Source organism: Pelecanus crispus, chromosome 21 (genome assembly GCF_030463565.1).
Source record: "Pelecanus crispus isolate bPelCri1 chromosome 21, bPelCri1.pri, whole genome shotgun sequence".
Taxonomy (NCBI): Eukaryota; Metazoa; Chordata; class Aves; order Pelecaniformes; family Pelecanidae; genus Pelecanus; species Pelecanus crispus.
Genome location: NC_134663.1, coordinates 5,986,681 through 6,006,135, shown reverse-complemented (window position 1 = coordinate 6,006,135; position 19,455 = coordinate 5,986,681). Strand labels below are relative to the sequence as shown.

Below are 19,455 nucleotides of genomic sequence, written 5' to 3'. Positions count from 1 at the left end.
TTCTGCTGTCTCCTTTGCTTCATAGCAATTAGGCCTGTGCGGACTATATGGACTTGTATCTGTGTTTTAGAGCCCTTGCGCTGAAGGAGAACCCCTGCAGTACTGTGCAGAGACCCTGCTTTCTACCCTGCAGAGACCAGTGGTTTGTATTCCTGATGAGTGGAGTTTGTCTTAATAGCTTGCTCCCAATACCATGCAGGGAGGTGCTGGGGCAGGCCTTTTAGGCTGAAGCAGTCCCTTAAACTTGGCACTGTTATGCTTCAGCATAAGTCAAGTGACTTAAAAAAACCAAACCAAAAACCAGCTAAGTAAAGCTTGTTATTTCCTTTGAGGTAGAAAATCTCGGCTGAGAGTAGACCTGTTTGGTTTAGCATTATTATCTGCTGTTCTCAGCTGGAGAGCCTGTTGGCAGGGGATAAGGGTTTTTGTTTTGTTCTTGTTCAGAACTGGACTTGTTGGTTTATAACACACAAACGCGCATGCCGCTTGGAGTTAGAGGAACTTGGGTGTCGTAAGACCAGGAGATCCACATTCAGGCCTTCCTGGTCCCACAGAGACTACTGCTTGTTCTGTTGCCTGTGCAGCGTGTCCTGCGTTCCACCTCTCTGTTCTCAGTGCCACCTTCAGAAAGTCATTCGGGTAGCACTTACAGCTGCGGGTTTCTGCGTATGAGGCCGTTCTGTTTCAGCTGGTGGCTGAACACACCCTGTCACTGCTTTGTGTTTGAGCTTGCAAGCTGTTGACACAGCTTAGGCTAGGTAAAGAAAATCCTAATTTTGTAGCCTGGATCGTGGGAAACAAACACCAATTATGTCCGCGTACTCCTGAGACATGATGCAAGCCTGTGCCTCTAGGATAGGCTATGTGTCTTCTGTGTGTGCAACTTGAGGGTGAATAATCTTTGCTTATATGGTATAAAATAACATGTAAATACCCTAATGTAACCAGGGGATTATGGAATTGGGTGGAAGAGTGAGTCACAGGCATTAATTAAATCCCAAACCCCAAGTGTCATGATGAACAACAATCCAACATGTAGTAATAAAAAACAAAATACAAACAAAGGAGAATGTTAATACAACCACCCCTGCTTCAAGTCTTTTTAGTCTTTTTGTGCTAGGTAATCTGGCAAAGATACGCTGGATAGCGTACCTTCAGCTGTGCAGGAGGCACAGACTGGCAGAAGCTTGTTGATATCTGTGGCGTGTAGGGTAAGAATCTGGGGTTGCAATCAAGTCAATGGAGAGTTCGGTGAGACTCCCTGATGGCGAGGGTAGCGACACCCCGGGAATAAACCGCTCGAGAGCATGTGGAGAATGTGTAAGTAGAGCAGTTAAAGAGCGGGTCAGACAGACGTGTCAGGAGTGACTGCGGGCATTGCCAGTCCTGCCTGTAAGCGAGCGGCTGAGTCAGGTGAAATCCTGTGCCAGACAGTGACACGGTGACATAGGGCCACGCTTTTTCAGTGAGACAGTCCTGCGTGGCTTCCCAGCATCCTGCTGCAATTTAGAGAGGGTGAAATGAGGCTGGAGAAAGCCTCCCTCTGTCCATTAATCTTGTCATCCTCGACCTACCTGCACTTGATCCCACTGGGGCAAGAGTAAAATCCTCTTTTTTAATGCAGATTTTGTATGTCAGTCATAAAGCTATAAAACCACTGGAGGGAGAGAGAAGATTGAAGGCCCAAAGCGCTCACCTTTTTGGATGCTGCTTAGGCGGAGATGGCCATGAAAAAGGAAGAAAATACTGGAGGCCATGCTAGTGATCCCGCAGTTATCTGTTTAACTGCAGTGAGTCTGGTGTCTTTGCTCGGGGAAAACTGCCCCTTTGCCTGCGGGCTTTGTAGTAGCAGACTACCTCCTACTGCCTTCTAAAAAAGCAGAGGGTGTAGGAAATGCTGTTTGACTACATCGGTGATTAATCTTTCACCAGACCGAAGCAAGCTTGCGAGTAACAGATCTAACGTTCGCTTTTAAGACTGGATTCTTGGCAACAGTCAGGGCCCTTTGTGATACCTGTTAGTACTGGGAAACATCTGAAAATGTTGATTCCTGCTGGCAATATGTTGTGCCATACCCAAAATGTAATGAGAGGGATTTCTGGGCGAACCTTCAGTCCAACCTGTTAGCATGACTTGGTACGGTCTCTTGCTGTGAGATGCTGAGGTTTGAGGGTTTTTTCTGGACGTTCCCTGGTTGGACACCTGAAGGTGCCCTTCCGGCACAAATTTGCTTTCTGGAGACAGCCTGCAGAGCTCATGTCTGCAAAGCAGAGCTCAGGGACGTGAGCTGCGTAAGCAGGGCCTTTGCTTCCTACTGCTGCTATGAGTAGTGTGTTGTCACACTGACCCATGCGTTCTTCGGTCACGTTCTTACTTTTGGGCCTTTTTTGTCAGTTGCAGGTTTTCCTACCCTGGTAGCATTCTCTTTAAGACCATGACTTAAAGAACAGAGGATTTGTGTGCAAATTGCTTGTGTTCCTGACAGTTTCCATCTCGAGGAAGCAGGAGCAGAGATAACGTTCCAGGTTGAACTCGGTAAATCATAGATTGTACCAGTGTCGTCTTTATTTTCTTTGATATAGCTGTGATCTCGGATGTTACAGCCCTAATGCAAAGTCTGCCTTGTTACTGCAGCTTCTTAATTAAACCTCAAACCACTTTAAAAACAAATCTTGAGGGAGCTGTCGTATTTTTCTTTAAAGGTGTTAATGGTGACATCTCTGCCTAACTTTAAGGGTGTTGTAGATGCCTTATAAAGCAGAAAAAACAACGTGTGGTAATCCTGAACATTCCAATTCCTTGTTATGTATCAAAGCAGAACACTTCACAATACAAATCCCAGCTTGTGGGCACATTTGGAATAAAAAGGGGTAATATTAGAACAGAAAACTTATTTTGGGGTGAAATATCCTGCCCTGGAAACGAAGAGTTCAGAAGTGATGGAGAAGTTGCATCAAAAGGGGAAAAATGGGATTTGAAATCGTATGTTTTTTAGCAGGTATGTTGCAGTAATGCCCTCCTGCTGGGCAATGGAAGAGTGGAATAAAAGACAGCAGAAAGAATGTATTAGTGCAGATTAATACCGACAAAAATAGCACTATAATCCTAACGCCCATCATAGTTGACTAGTGGAACTATAATTAAAATAAAAAGTCCATCTAAAAATGAACCAGCAAATATTTGTCTGTGTGGAGGGTGATGCAAGATCATCGCACATAGGCACGATCCGTAAGGAACTGTTGCCTGTTGCTTTCCTTCCCGTTATCGCCGTGTTCTTGGGACCGAGCGTGGTGCTTTTTATAGGAGCTGCTTGGGCGAGTCTCCTCTTGACAGCAAGACTCGTGCTGTGATCCACGGTAACGCTTTCTAGCAGTAACGGGAAGTTTTTGAAGGTCCCTGCAGCTCAGGAGCCACAGTGTGGTCTGAGGAGAGAATCCCAGGGCACCTTGGTGTTTTTTCCCTGTTCTACAGATGAGTCACTTGTCCATCTTCATCCTTGGTTTATAGGTGGGGAGAACCGAGGCTGGATTATTCTTCCACCTTTGAAAACTGGCACTAAGAACTGCGGGAGAGAACTGGCACATCTGAGTGCTTTTCCCTGATGTGCTTGCAGAGCTTGGTGCTAACATTAGCTGAACTTGGACATCATCTAAAATAATTACAGATGATTGTATTGCTTAACTTTGCCCAAAGTATTTTCCTTGGCCTTTTTTCTTTGTGGTGAAGGGTAAGTGATTCCAAAGTTGAGGCTTGCTGAAGCCATCTATGTCCCTTGAAAAGATGCCCCAATATTTTGGTGCTTTATGATCAAGAATGACTGTTGTGCATACACAACTAGGGAAAAACTTTTTTTTTTTTGTTAAATGACTGCATGTTATGCCAGCTAGAGAGAGATGTCAGAGGTGCAGGATGGCTTTCTCAGTACAGCAGCACAGAGAAAATGGTTTTGGTGTTGCCAAGTGATGATGTCCAGTGGCAGGTAATGTGCAGTGTCTGTGTGTCAGCTAGTTATAGCTACGACCATGGGAAAAATAAGTGCCAGGGAAAAAAGCTTCAGGAATGGTGAGCTGCAAACACCCTGTGCAAGGGAGTTGGTATGGTTTTCCTGTAACTGGATTACAGCATCCTGACTTAGGGGAGGGGAAATTAAAAAAAAAAAAAGTGAGCCTGCTCCTTGTACTTAAGAAAGTAAATGCTAAGGAAGTTCTTCTGGCTTGTGAGATAAGGCAAAATATGACATAATTCTTGATGGTTAAGAAATGGATAAGTATTCGGATTGTGCAAATGAGGAGTGGCTTTGTGCCTGGTTCAGCAAAGCACTTAATTTTAAGTGCCTGCTAGCGCAACTGGAGTTTAAAACGCCTTGCTGGCTGTCCCTGGAGGCTAAATACTCCTAGGGCAGTTGTTGGGGACATCTGAAAAGCACTTGGCTGTCCCCTCAGCTTGAGTACTAAAGCACAGTGGGCTGTCATGCACGCAGAGCTTGGAGGTGGATGAGATAGAGCTAACAAGCAGAAAGCTGGAAACAATTCAGTGGAAAACCACATGTGGTGTTTGTCCAGCTCGGAAAAGAATTTCACCCCTGAAGAATAAAGTTTTTAGTGGCATCCAGAACGTTTATCAGGAGCTATGGTAATTCCAGATACTGTTAATTTGTTTGTAGAAGGGTGATGGAGAAAATCCAAAAATGAAGCAGTGAATTTTTTTTTTTAAGTGGGAATTGATGATTTGATAGTTGGCTCCTTCAAGCCCAAGACTAACTTAACTGAAAAGAGGGGCGATTCCTCCTCCTCAAACCTAGCTGCTTTTGGGTTATCCAGCATAGCCTTGGAAAAAAATGAGGGATGTGATCTAAGACAAAACTTGAAAATGTTTGCAGAGGGAAGACACATCCATGCAATGGAGATGTTTTTGTAGCTGTTATTGCAGAGCTCAAACATGCAGCTGGGAGATCATCATGCCACGTCTCTCGTTTGCTCCTGTGCAAACAGCATTTAACGTCTCTGGGAGGTACTTTCAGTGTGGATTTTAAAAGGTGTTCTGCCTAATTGTATTTGGATGAAGCTATTTCTATTTTCTTAGCATACCTGCTGTCTCTTGCAGAGGGTGGTGGATCGGGGTAGCAGGATAATACAGCAAATGTAGTGAGTTTTGGGAATGCAAATGGCTTGTGGAAAGGGCTTTGGTCCTGCAGATCCTGTGAAATCTAACCTGCTTTACTTTGTGTGTACAGGGCAGAGTCCAGCCAGTCCTCTTCTGGACTATGATTAACTCGGGTGAAGTGGTCTGTTGAGTTGGTGCTTCAAACGCTGTCTGGCTACAGTTGAACTTGCTTTATTTTGGCTCAGCATGAACAAAATGGGCTTGTTGTGGGGACCTGTTGTCTGGCAGGCACAAACCCTGCCTGCAGTAATACCTTGTTTTCTCCTCTGCTGTTTGTTATCTGATAGGGTGTGTTTGAAGATCTGGAGCAGAACTTAAATGCAGCTCAAACAGCTAAGTGATTGTGTGTGAAGATAGAGTGGTTGTGCTGGTAGGAAGGGGGTTCTCGGGACAACCTATTTCTGATGGTTTCCCCACCATCACCGCCCAGGGTGCTGTCCCGGGAGGACGAGGTGGGGCTCGGCTGTGCCGGCGGGCAGTTGTGTCCATCGAGGGCACGGCGTGCGGTGTTCAGCGTACGGTTCATCTGCTGTCGCAGCACTTATGGAGCTTGGCTAATTTATATGTTCACCAGTGAAAGGCAGCTCTGGAAGAGCTTATCGCAAAAGGGTGATGGAAGGAGCAACCCATTTCTCTGTGCGCTTCCTCGCCATGGCATTAGTTAGGGCAACTTGCTTGGAAGCAGCACCTTGTGCTTGTCTGTGGATCAGTGTTGCTGGCTGCCTGTGACTTGCAAGCCTGGAATCCTCTTGCAACCAGTGACACACGTGAATTGCTTAAATGCAGCACCGTGCTATCTTCTTACCTTGCGAGGAGCTAAGGGAGGGGGTCACGTGCAGCGTTGTGTGGCTGGTTTTACCTAGTTTAGGAGTGCTTGCCTGGCTGTGAAGAGTTCTGCATCCTGCTGAAATTACAGAAGGGCTGAAAATATAACTACCAGTGCTTGGAAACTGGCCAGTACACTGGCACAAACCTGCATGGAAAATTGCTCTGGCATCTGTATTGGAGATAATTGGAACTTCCCTTTTTTTCCCCACCCCCCACCCCCCCCCGCCCAGTTTATCCTAAAACCAGTTAGCAAGAGCAACAGGCAGGCCAGAAGCATGTAGCAAGATAACCGAGTTCCCATGCTGTCGTAGAGGCAGGTGCAGGCCTAAGTGCAAAAGCCAGTGATGTTTCCCGAGAGACCGATGGCTGTTGCTGGCTCTAAGCTGATGGTGATCGCAATACTGACTGCGTGCTGCCTGTTCGACAGTGTTAATGTGTCTTAAGGATGAGCATATAAATAACTTTTTATGTCTTAGAATGAAAGTGGTATTTTAGCTTCTGCTGGCTTGTATGGGAAAAGAGTTAAATTTCCTTCAGAACTTTAAATCATAGGCACTTGCTTACGAATGCATGGGAGAACTGTCCTCTGAGCTGACTCTCAGGCTTAGTTCTTGCTTCTCTCCCTTCTGGTGCTTGCAAAGTCTCCGGATTTATTTGCTCTATTGTATCTGAAGCCCAGAATGGTCTCTTTTGCCTTTTGCTTTCCATCTGAGTACTGGAAAAAAGGCTCTACCGGCAAAGGAGTGAGGATGTTCCTAGTGCCTGGGTTCCTTTGCCTCTAAACGCTGCCGTGCGTGAGCCAGCCGCCCCGGCCACGCGTGGCACGGCTATCTCGCTTCACTTGAGGCAGCGCAGGCGCTTGAGCTGACCTTGGCTGGCTTGGAGTTACGCACATCCCGGCATGTCTGTCTATTGTATGGGAGCTGGCATAGTGCATTAGAGCTGGCAATTTCTGGCCGTTGGAAGGGTTGTCTTGCTTGCTGTTCACTGAAAATAGAAGTAAATGGTCCTGTAATGTGCATCTGGCTGTGCTTCGTAATAATTGCTTGTCAATTTGGCTTTGATCTATTTCCTTTCAACTTTGCCCAGATTTAGCAAAGTTGGGGGTTGGACTGGAATAAGGAGGGAGAAGCTGGTTGCGGTCTGAGGCTCTGGAAGCTGAAAGTAGTCCTTGAGGCTGATGAGGTGGTAATGTGGTAGGTATATAGTGTGCAAGGAGGAAGGGTTAACTAGTGGGGAGCAGCTGTTAGCAAGATAGTTAAAAGCTAAAGTAAGCGTATTAATTTCGGCACGATGCTCTGAAAAAACCATCAGAGTTCAAAGGAGTGCCGGGTGACTTGTCGAAGCAAACCCTGCTTGTTCAGTGCGGCGGTGACCAGGCAGATGGCGAGAGCTGGGCAGCGCCTGTCCTTACCGCTGCAACCCACAGGAGAGGACGCCCATCAGCTTCTGCAGACAGGTCCCTCCTGCTGCGTAATGCCGCGTGCTAGGTGAAAGGAGACTTAAATCCATTAGCAAATCTTCGTTAGGCAGCGCTGGCTGCGGTCCAGGTGCCCGATAGCTTGGTCCCTTCCTGGGCTGTGCCGAACAGCATCGCTGTTCTGGGCTGTCCAGCGCTGCCAGGTGAAGATTTCAGCCATCTTCTGGGTCCTCCTTCCCTGCTTCTGGCATACCTTGCTGAAAAATGTGGACTGGCTTTTCTGTCTGCCGCTTACCAACAAAGTTGCTGCTTTTGAGGTAGCTGGAGGAGTGCAGGTCCTTTGGGAGCCGCTCTTGTAGCATGAATCTGAAGTATTGGCCACAGTTGCCAATGAAAAGGGTTCGAGTGCTTCAAGTGTGTTAGCTAGTAACCTACTTACGTACCTTAAGCCCTAGCCTTAAAATGATGATGTGGTGTTACTGTTAACCTTTTTTGCAATGCAACAGTTTCGGGTGAGTGCCATTTTCTTTAGCAGGATGTGCGGTTCACAAACACTCGGTAATAAAAGTGTGAGGGTCTTAGGTGAAGAGTAGACCAAAGCTCCAAAATCAGCTCTTGTGCATAAGAGACTTAAAAAGAGATCTCTCTAGGTCTAGGTACAGACCACTAAAGGCATCCCTGCCATTTCCAGACATTCAGAGAGACAGCGGCTGTTGCGTGACAAACCTATAGAGATACACCTATAGCTGTGACCTAGGCCTGGAAAGACCTGCAGCCCGAAACACTCCTGGGAGGAGCAGCGCTCCTCTTGTCGCTCTGACTTGCTCTGGCGCGTGGATGTGGTCAAGCCCCGCTTCCGTAAATACGTGTGCGATGCGTGGAAGCCTGCCCTGATTTCTCTGTCCGCCTGCTGCTTCCTTTGGAAGCCAATTTGCAGGTATAAGTTCTTGGTATTCTTAAAATTGGCCCGTAAGTCCTGCTAATGGACTTTGATCTTGTATTTCTAGAGCTGTTTTGTGTATGAGGAGTGCGGCAGAAAGCTGCTGTTTGTGCTCTGCCTCTGTCCCTTTCCACTTCTCTCTTCCTCCTGCTGTTCTACTGTTTCGCAGTCCTGTTCTCTGCATGCAGAACTGGGAGCGCTGAAGCCAATTAGCAGTGGAAGGTGTAATAAATGCAGAGAAATTCAAACGAGGGTGGCATTTTTCACACCTCTTGTGATTTAAATGTGGAATGACTACCTGAGGGAAGCTAGACATTCTTGATTATGTTGTGCCTTTCTGGACTAACTCCTGGGTACAGGCAAAACCTGGGCTCAGTAAACTGTAGTTTGGAAGGAATATTATGGTCTGTTTTAACTGAGGCAATCAGACTGGATGACGTATCAGTTGTTTAAGAAGTAAAACTTTGCACCTCTCTGGAATGGCTGTGGATCATCAAATTTTGCTTCTCTGGTGGCAAAGTCGCTTAGACTTGAGATTGCTGTGTAAAAATTGCTGTATGTACCCTGATTAAATCAATAGTTGTTTTCTCTGGAGAGAAGCATGCTGCTTTTACTAGTAGCAAAATTGTCATACTTTAATCTGCAGTCAGTGGGAGTTTAATAATAAAGTAACCAAATTGGTAGGTGTATTTGCAGACAAAATAAGTTAAATGATTTTGCACAGCTTCCATGTGTGGTGTCATCAGCTGATGTTTGCAGGAGTTAAAGGTAAGGGAGAGAAGGACATGAGACTGTAATTTTCCTACGACTTGTGTAAGTACTGTGACAACTCCACAAATGTTGCGGGCTTCCTCTTCCTTGGATGCAGCTCCACCCGACGTATTTGTCTCTCGCTGCTCCATTTGGAAGATGCTCCGGGCCATGTTTCTGTCAGGTCCCGATGTGTGTTGCAGTCCTGTATTGGAAAGCATTAACTTACTTAATTTCTATTTTGTTTTTGAGTTTCTAAACTTCTTTTTCATTTGAACTCTCGGGATGGCTTAGCTATGTTCTCTGTTGCATAGACTAGTTTCCGTAGCCAGTCGGCCCTGGTTACTTGTAAGCAAAATAGCGTGATGTACGTATTCTAGCAAGAGTGCTCTAGGAGTGACTGTGTTAATCAGCACAGGATCCAGGCTAGAGGAAACGTACCTTGCCCAAAACTTTGCTGATGAGACTTTAGCAGCAGGTCTGAAGAGGTACCAGTCCCACTTCAGCTGAAGCAAAGATTTAGAAGAAGGAGGTCCTTGAATCTGGATCTGCTTTTTTTTTTTTTTTTAAATAAAGTTTAATTGATCTATTTTTGCTGCTCAGCTCGTGTTTCTGCTGAGCATAGTGCTGTAAACAGAGACACAGTATCCTGCTGGCCTCCAGGCCTGGCGGGAGGAGCTGTGGGAAGGGAACTGAACCCCTGGAGAGGAGGGGAGGCTTCTGATGGACGACTTCTGACTTCCTCATTTGGGGGGAAAGAACAAGTCTTGTGATTTCCAAAAAGTTTTGATGACGACTGAGATTCTGTACTAAAAAAAAAAAATTTTTTTTTTGTTTAATGTTTTCTCTAGATTTTATATGTGGTCCATGGAAATGTTGTACATAAATTTAAAAAAAAAAAAAAGTCTGAACCTGATCTCTCCAATGATTTTAAAAAGCATAATGTGTTAAGAAAGTAGGGATTGGGGAAGCGGTGCTGGTTATGGGTCCCTTATTTCTTACTGGCTCCATTGTGGGTTATAAGGGGGGGGCAGGGGGAATCGGAGTGCTGTCTTGCTTTTTTCAACGTGGCCATCCTTTGGGCTAAAGATAGCACAGCGGGATGTACCGATTTGTTCTCCAGAAATGAGACAAATGTGGCTAGGGTAGAACAATAAGACTACCGCTGCGGGTTTAGGAGTTCTTAAAAACGACTTGTAATTTGAGATCCTCAACTTGAAGCAGCTTAAAGGAGAGACTCGGGGTTATTCTTGTGTCTGAATTTGAGCGCTATGAAGAAATGAGGCCCTCCAGAACTACAGGGGTATTAAAACCCTCTCTGGCAGGAGCGAGCAGCATCTGTATGGCTTGCTGTATCCCAGGGCCGTGTCCCCTTTTTCCAAATTTGAATATCCAGTTTGCAGCCTGGTTATAGTTTTTTAAGACCTTTAAATGAAGTCTTGAGACTTTTTTCTTCTTTTTTTTCCTCCTGTTCCCCCCTTCTTCTTTCTGTTGCATCTTTTTCAACTTCTTTCAGGCTGCTACCTGTTGGTTCTGCTCCTAGAAGTCAGTGGGGCTTCCTTGGAAAACCTGGTCTAGTTCCTATGGCAAACTATGATGTGTAAAACTGAGGGTTTTGCATGCTAAGAGGGATTTTTGTTTACCAGCTCTGGTGCTGACAGGTGTGTTGTTTGCGTGGGTAACTCTTCTGTGGTTGCTTTGGAAGTTGGGCTGTAATGGGTGCCATAAAAGCTGTTTGATAACAAATGGGGAGGGTTATACTTTGAACACAGCAGCACTGTCTGATCATTTGCCATTTTTCAATCTTTTCTTAGTAAAAATAAATCCCAGTTTTAGTAAAAGCTTCAGTGGGCCTTTTGGCTGTGGTGTTTGATTTGCGAACAGCTTGTAAGCACCAGTTGTTGCAAGGACTGGAGTTGTCAAATGCAACCTATTTTAACACTAAATTTTACCCAAATGTGGCTTTCTTGCTTGTCACATTTTACCTGATGGGGAGGAACTCATTTAAGTGCCAAATAACCATTAGTAATAATTATGTACAAACATGTCAAATGTAACTGTATATGTATTGTTGATCTGGTGGTTTCTGGCAGCTTATAAAGAATGGGATTCACCAAAGGGCTCAAACTTTAAAAATGAGAATTCTTTGGAATGTGACTAGATTTTTACAGTGTATAACTATAGCTCTTGGCATTGTGGGATTTCTGAAGGCTACGACAGCACCGAATCATAACTTACTATTGAGCTGATTCTTTAGAAATCCTTAAACGTAAAAGAAATATGCGCTGTAATGTAAGGTGATGCAGAGCAAATGAAGTGCTGTTAGGTTGTGGCATTGACAATGTCGTCGTGCTTCCCTTTTTACCGTCGTGCAGCACTTCTTGGCTACTTGGATCCGTGCGACTTTGTTCGGATTCATTCTGACCTCTGGGAGCTGGGTACGAAACTTTGATGCCTATATACCTCCATCCTCAATCAGCTTCCTATTTCTGTCCAGGACTACAAATGTAAAACCCATATATTTTGATGCGTTGCTAACAGGGATGAAAGGCTTTCATCCTAAAGAAGTCAAGTATGTCCTGGGAGTCCTGACTTTACTAATAGCAATGACCACAAAATGAACTGTGGTTTTTTTGTTCTTTTTTTCCCCTTGTCCTTCTGTCCTTTTTTTAAAAGCGCTAACATCAAACCATGTGTGGGAGATGGGTTTCTTCTGCTTCTTGCACAAATCGGCTTTGTAATGTAACTTAGACGCTTCAAAAGTTGGGAAGCTTTTTAAGTTTAGACCTTCAGTAATTCAGTGGATGATCTGTAGCTCTGATTTCTGTCCAAGGCAACATTGCTGTTTGTACTTCAGCTTTCTTCTTCATAATGGAAATTCGTGGAGCAATGAAGGACTGTCTGGCAGCACAAGTAACTGGTGTAATTGCTTGTTTTTATGGAGGTGTTAAATGTTACCTTTGCTTCCGTTAACTGAAGATTTGCCCCTTTGGATTCCTTTTAGTTCCTAGAAATAAGTGCCTAGGCCGAGTTGGAAGCTCTGGAGCTAAGCACGTGTAAGTGGTGCTCCTACCGCGGCTCTGTTGGTAGCTGCTGAGTGCCCTTCCTCTTCTGACTGTACTCTGAAGGCAGATGGAGGCAGGAACAGGGTTGGAAGCAAGGACCAAGACGTTTCTTTGTTAACGAACAGGATGATTTTGTGTCTTCCGCAGGTGGATTTGCGATAGTGTTTCTTGTGAGGACTAACAATGGGATGAAATGTGCCCTGAAGCGGATGTACGTCAATAACGAGTACGACTTGCAAGTCTGCAAAAGAGAAATCCAAATCATGGTAAGTCACCACTTTGTATTGGGGCCCCAGACTGGGAGCGGAATGGTGTGAGAGCCTGGTCACCTTCTGTCTGTGATCTGTGTAGCATCGTGTTGGAAACTGTGGGTTTTCTTAGTGAAACTGTCTTTCTTTCGGAAAGACCTAACTAAGGAGTTATGTGACTATGTGAAATTCTTGAATTATTTAAACCGTGAGTAGTTTCAGTGGACAAGCAAAACATGGGCGCTTGAAAAGCAGAGGGAATCGCAGGAAAATGAGGGGAGGAAAAAACTCCTATGTCAACCCCACAACTTAATGGGAAAGGGAAGACCTGAAGAGGTGAGCGTAGTTGGCGGTGTTAGACTTCAAAGTCTAGCAATCTTCAGGGCTAAAGTCTTAAGCCTTTTAGACTTCATCAGAAAAGGCTGGTGATGCTGATGTAACTGTCTCTGAACTTGGATCAGGGCATTGGACGGAATGACCTCCATCCTGAGATGAATTTGTGTCACCACAGCTTCTAATTCCTTGTGTTGGGATGAAGGCTATCTCTGTGGTGGTGAGGTTGATAGATTAAAACATTTGTGGTGTAGCTACTGCCTGGGCTTTTGAAACAGGGAAGTGTTTACAATAAGCACTGGGATGTTTCTCTAGATTATTGGATACAAGGAGTTGTATGATAGCTATTTTTAATAGCTGTTTTAAACTTGGCATCTCTAAACAAAGAAAAAATTGAGATGATCCAAGTAGATTTGCTTAGTCTTGTTTGGAGCCTGGTAAGCATGGACAGTGTCGCTTTGGAAGTTGTAATCAAAGATACTGATGAACATTTAGAGGAGCTGCGAGGTGGGGAAGGAAATATAAAATCCTCATTCTGCTAATTTACAACGCCGAGGTATAGGTTTGGGGTAAATGACCTTCATATCAGAAGCTCTTACCTGTAGCAATTCTGGGTGTATTTTTTGAAGTAGCTTTTAATTAGGTTAACACCTGTAAAGTTAATTTCTGGAGTTTGTGTAATAATGCAGTGAAGCTTTCGGGCATGCTTTGTCATCACCGTAGCTAATGCTACATGGGAAAAGTTGAGATTAGATCTTGCATCAAAGGTTTTAGCTGTGCTCACAAAGCTCATTTACTTGGATTTTACTTGCCGGTGCTTTCCATCATATCCACGTTTTTGATGCCTCTTTGAAATGTGTGGCTAACCTGGAAAGTGAGGGTGAGAAGTATCCTTCTTACTCAGCAGGTCCACTTGCCTCTGTACTGAATTTGGTCATACGTGCTAATCTTTGTCCTGAAGAACCAGTACATCACTAAAAGGAAATATTTTCTTCTTCCTTAGCTTTTGTGCAATAAAGAAGTATTTTAAACTTAACTGCACTTTTTGCAACTGTACAGCATTACAGCAGAATGTGGCCAGCAGAATCTTGATTTCTTTTACTGGTGAAGCTGAACATTGAACTGGACTGGCTGTCACACCTGGAAGTGTGTGTGAAGCTGGCAGTCCCAAAGAAATGACTTTTCCCTGCAGGTTTAGCATGTGTCAGGGATAAGTCATTGATATGAGAACTTGTGCTTTAATCCTTATTTAATATGTAAATATTTTACTTAAATACTTAAAAATTAATCCTTAATTTAATACTTAAAATAAGGTACTTCTGAAAGGAAGGTTAAAATTTATTTTATTACCTTAGTGGGTTTTTTTGAGCATGTGAAGATTTGAGATAGCTTGCCAGCAGAAGAGTGGAAGTAGATGAGAAAAGTAAGCGCAACATGTACCATGCACGGCCACCACAAAACACCTGCCTTGATCTCCCTTCTGCGTAAAGGAGGAACAGCTCCAGGTAGCTTGGCCTGGGCCATCTAAGGGAACATGCAAAAATCTGAACCCATCCCTGGACAAGTTCGTTCATCAGGTTGGCTGTTTCTCTGCTGTTTGTCTCAAATCCTTCTGGAAGGAGAATGGGTAGAGACAGACCTCCAAGTTTGTTCAATTTTTGCGTGACGATTAATCCAAAGTGACAGAAGCAAAGGAGAGGAGCTAGGAAAGCTGTTCAGTGTAGAGGAGCCAGATTTAAAATGTTGCTCACTCTATATGGGTGGTTTATGCTTTGAATTTATTTATCTTACAGCGGGACCTGTCTGGCCACAAGAACATTGTCGGATATATTGATTCCAGTATAAACTCCGTAAGCAGCGGTGACGTCTGGGAAGTGCTGATACTAATGGACTTCTGTCGAGGTGCGTGTGGGCTCAATCTATTCCTCATTGGTAGATCTGTCCCTTTTTGGCACTTACAGGAAACTTGCACAACATCTTTCTTTAAAGAAACCAGACATGTTCCTAGGCCTGGCCTTTCCTTGGCTACCAAGGGAACTGTTCTGAGCAAAGCAAAGCCAAAACTAAGTTGGAGAAGTGGATGATTCATGAGGCTACGTTGACCTTGTTAATGGGACTGGTATTGCTTTTGCCCAGGGTGGTTGTAGATCCTTCCTCTTGTGAAGGAGGACCCTTAAATATATATTGCTGTTTTCTGTAGGCTGGTCCATACAAGAAGTGGCTCTTCTAAAGCTGCCAGGCTGTGGAATGAAATTCTTCTTCACTTTATGTTATATTGCAAGCTTTTTCCACTTCAGCATGACTTAGGATTGTTCTGGAAGAATCTTGAAATGGATAATGTGAAGCAAAATAGTACTCCTTTTGTCTCTGACCTTTTTGCTTGGCTGTCTCTAGCCAGACAGGCTCTTCCAGTCTTTTCCAGCTGTCCCAAAGCTTTGATCTCTTGTGGCTAGGATGTGGTGTTTGGAAAATGACGCATGTGATGTGCTCAAATGCCTCTTGCAGGAATAGTGTTAAGCAAAAATAATGTTTTGGCCAGGTGACTTCAGAAGTCTGTGTCTGTTTTGGGTGGTGGCAGCTGACAGAAATAGGTATTCTTGGGATTGTTTGGCTTTTAACTGAAGCCACGTGCATTGTAGCAAGAACAACTAGATGCTGAAATGCCTTTAAACACACATGGTACAGCTTTCTGTTGTGCTGTGCCCTCTTTGCTGCTTCGTTTTGATGCAGAAATCTTGACTGAACTTGCATTGGGTTTGCTTGCTGGTAAAAGGAAGAACCTTATGTGTAGTTTTGCTGAAGGAATCATTACGTAAATTCTCCGTAAGCTTAAAACTAAACATCTCGAGGAGTGTTGACAAGGAGCATTGTAAGAAATAGGCCTGGCAGTGCTAGTGAATCCATACTCAGCTCCATGTTGCAGACCCCGCTGTGGAGGGAAGTGCAAACCACAGCAATTCAGAATGCGCTCCCTCCTGCTGCGTTAGCCTCCCCTCTGTGCCAAATTTTGGGCTGATGAAGTAAAATCCATCTTTCTAAGGTGCTTCCTTCTATCTGGAAGGAGGAGAGCTGGAAGGTGGCATTTCTCATGTGGCTTGCTTTTGCCAGATGTGCTGCTTGGCGCACGCCTGTCTCTGTCTCCAACATTCAGTCCCACAGGAATTGCTGTTATATGTTGGATTTTCCCTTGTTACTTTCCTTTTGTGTCCCACAGCTTCCAAACTAAATCAGTGTGTCTTTGTGTGCAGAACCGCACTCGCTTTGAGTGTGAAATGTTCACAGCTGTACTATTTATTAAGCTGAGCTTTTCTTTTGTACCATGAAAATAGAGTTTTCTGATGCTTGTGATGTGAGATGATGCAGTTTTGCTTTGCCAAAGGTTCAGAAAGGGGCCTTTTCCCTGTGTATACAGGGTGTTTTGAGCAGGAAAGAACCTCTGTGTGGATTGTTTTGAAAAGGCCTTGACAGCAACAAAACCTCAAAGTTGAGGCAAATTCAGGACTCGTTCATGAAAACTTGCTTTTTTTTGTCTGGAGTTTCCCTTGTAACAGACGAATTTTTAATTCTTTTGCCAGTCTGACTTTAGCCAAGCCAGTTAGTAGTGTATGGGTTTTTTGAGTGTCTCCCTTTCTCCCTCTTCTTGCTTACATGTGGCAAACTATTTTGTGGACTGTGGGTGCCCCAAATGCAGCCTTTCATTCCTTTAATCTGACAAAAAAAGTCTTATTTTGAAGAAGAAAGAAGATGTGGCTTGGTCAGAATTACATTCGAGTGTTAACACAGCTGGGTGAATGTGGGCCTTAAGCTAACTTGCCGCTCTTGAAGCGTTGTTCAAAGACAAGATGAGATGTAACGCCTGCCGGCAGATATGCAAAATCCCCTGGGATTTAGGCAAGGAAATGAGAATGAAACAAGATGAGTAAGCAGATTGCAAAAAGCCTCTGGGGAAGGCTTGGTGCGAATTTTGAATTTGAACTCATGAACTTCTTGTGCGCTGACTGTACGGCCGCAGTCTGGTGGGGAGCGGACTAAGGCAAGGTATGTCGGGTAGGACTGGGGCTTAGATCAGGCCAGACCTTATTTTGCGTACCTGCTCTCATTCTTGGTGTTTGTTTCTCCTCAGGAGGTCAAGTGGTGAACCTCATGAACCAACGCCTGCAGACAGGGTTCACGGAGAATGAGGTCCTGCAGATCTTCTGCGACACCTGCGAAGCTGTAGCCAGGTTGCATCAGTGTAAAACACCAATAATCCACAGGGATTTGAAGGTGAGTTGTGGACTCCAGTGATACAGCAGGGAGTGTGCATCCTCCTCAGCGTGTCTGTCTGCTGCCTACGCCACGGCAGACGGGCTTTGAATACCGGTACTGTGTTTCTGTTGTTAGTAATGAGGAAAAGTGGGCATAAATACCTCTCTCTATTGGAAGATAAAAAAAGAAATGAGCCTCTCATTGCTGCTTACCATATGTTTACCTTCTATAGATCTACTTAAAGAGCACAAATGTTTGTGAATAATTCTGTTTTGCACAGATGTGCCAGAATGTATCTGATGAATTATTCACAGTGACTTTCTACCACCTGAAACACTATTGATGTTATAAGGTAGTTCACAAAAAGCATGCTGTAAATTTGTTTCCTAGACCCACATTAAAAGGATCCCTCCAGAGATGTTGGCCTTGGGGCAGGAGTCATTAGAAGCTTTTGAAACTGGCCTCTAACTCTCTGTTGACCATGAAAGTGCATTGTAAAACTCTGTGTGCTTAGCTGGGAACAGAGCTAGGCCAGTGGGGAGAGCTTTTGAAAAATCCCGTGCCTATAATCAAACAAACAATCAAAAAGACGTTCCCTTTCCTCTCAACTAGCTTGTAAAATGGCTGAATATATTATTCAGCCAAGAAGGAGGCTCCTGTGTACATTTGAAATTCAGATGTGCTTTGTGGGTCAGGCTCTGTTTCCAGAGCCCTCAACAGATGTTTGTTTTGTGCTGCTAGCCACTCTTTCGTAGGAGCAAAAGATGCCACGTGTGCCAACAAGAGCCAGGTAGCGCAGGGGGAAAAATCCTTAGGGTTTGGTATGCTTGAGTGTGTTCCAAATGACTGTGACCCCACTGCTCTGTCAGTTTGAATATATGAAACTAGTCTGACATCTGTTTTTTCTGGAGTGAAACGGGTGGAGTCTTATAAATATGAGGCCTGGATTTCAAGCTGTTAATGTCTGTGCACATCTTGCAGGCGTTTGTATAGGCAAGGAAGACTGGAGTGAGAGGATGAGGCTTAGGAACAGGAACCTCTACAGTTGATATTAACCCCTGCTGTTACCTTTTTGGCGAATCCCTGGGGTTTTTTAATAAAGAACAAACTCATTGTGTGGCATGTGAATAAATTGTGGGACATCTGTGATGGATTAGTGAGCTGATCTTGAGCGTTTCTTTCTACACTGAGTTGCAGTTGAAATGGACTGTTACGGTCTGATGTCCAGCCCACTACTGTGTGCTTAGACCGGTAAAGTTTTTGCAAGGCCTGGCTCTTGGTTGGTAAGCTGTGCCCAGGGTCAGAGACTTGGCTCTTCTCTGCTTTGAGACATGTTTCCCAGTTGAATATTGTATTATTTCTGTTGCGATGACCTCTGGAGCTCCAGTCACAGTTGGGAATCTAAGTACTAACAGAGAATGAGTGATTTAGGTATGTTTTGATTTTGAGTTCAAATTTAATAATGTCAAGGGGAAGCTGCAGTTCCAAGAGAGGTTAAGGGCCAGAAGTTTTGTACAAGTTCTGAGTGTAAGGAAAGGCATCCACTGGGTAGGTGTTTTGTTGGGGTTAACATAACCCTGTTGAAGAGTGGGCAGATGTTGACTTTGCAGGCAGCTGCATGGAGATTGGAGGCTTTTTTTGCCTTCCAGCTCTTTGATGTTGCTCTAACACTGGAGGTTCGTGCCCAGAGAGCTCTGCCAGCAGAAGGGATCGTGTGAATAGTCTTTAAGCCCTTTCATACAAGCACAGCTGGATTAGTTTCAGCAGCCTGTGGCTGTGACTTTGAGTTAACCCAACAGGCTTTGCCTGAAGCAGAACAACCTCCTCTTGGCACAATCTCCAGCTCATGGGAAGTGACCAACAGCTGGGGACAGCAGCACCTTTAAGCAGCGTGCCTGTAGGCAAAAGTGGTCATCTCACTGCAAATAAAGGCCACGAAAAAGATAGTATGGCATCCCTGTGTGTTTGTTGAGGTTTTCCTTCCTGATGCGATGGTTGACTCTCAGCTGCTGTGTCAGTCTGTCCCTGTGCGCTTACAGCCGCACGATGTGCTGTACGAGGTGTGATGTTTAGTTTCACTGGCTTTGGTTGTCACAAACCCAGGCATGTATTGATGTTGTTTTTTCCTAAAAATCAGGAAGGCCCTCAGGTGCTGCCTCTGCCCTAGTTAGGACCCTTGTAGAGGCAGTGTAAGCCTACTGATGGGGGGCTTGCCTTGTGTGGTTACCTGTGCTTGTTCTTGCAGATATTTTCCTCACCCTCAGGGTTCATAGGCCATTGCTGCTGCAGGGCATTCCCTAAAAATTTTACTTTTGTTCTCCTCTCTCTGGAGTAAGAACATTTCCTATATCTTTAGGTTAGGCTGTTGAACAGCCAAGAACAAATGGCCAAACCTTCTTATGGCTATCTGTTATGTTACGCTGGCTGTGAAGTCTCCGTTTCTAAATTGGAATCTGCGC

General features: G+C 44.6%; 1 protein-coding gene across 4 annotated transcripts in view; it reads left to right on the top strand.

Moving 5' to 3' along the window:
• Nucleotides 1-19,455, top strand: part of AAK1 (AP2 associated kinase 1) — an 80,028-nt gene that overhangs the window by 13,673 nt on the left and 46,900 nt on the right. For all 4 annotated transcript variants that reach the window (XM_075723925.1, XM_075723923.1, XM_075723927.1 and 1 more), the window contains exons 2-4: nt 12,315-12,433; nt 14,542-14,650; nt 16,872-17,014. In XM_075723925.1, coding sequence (XP_075580040.1) covers nt 12,315-12,433; nt 14,542-14,650; nt 16,872-17,014 — 371 coding nt within the window. The remainder of the gene's footprint in view (nt 1-12,314; nt 12,434-14,541; nt 14,651-16,871; nt 17,015-19,455) is intronic.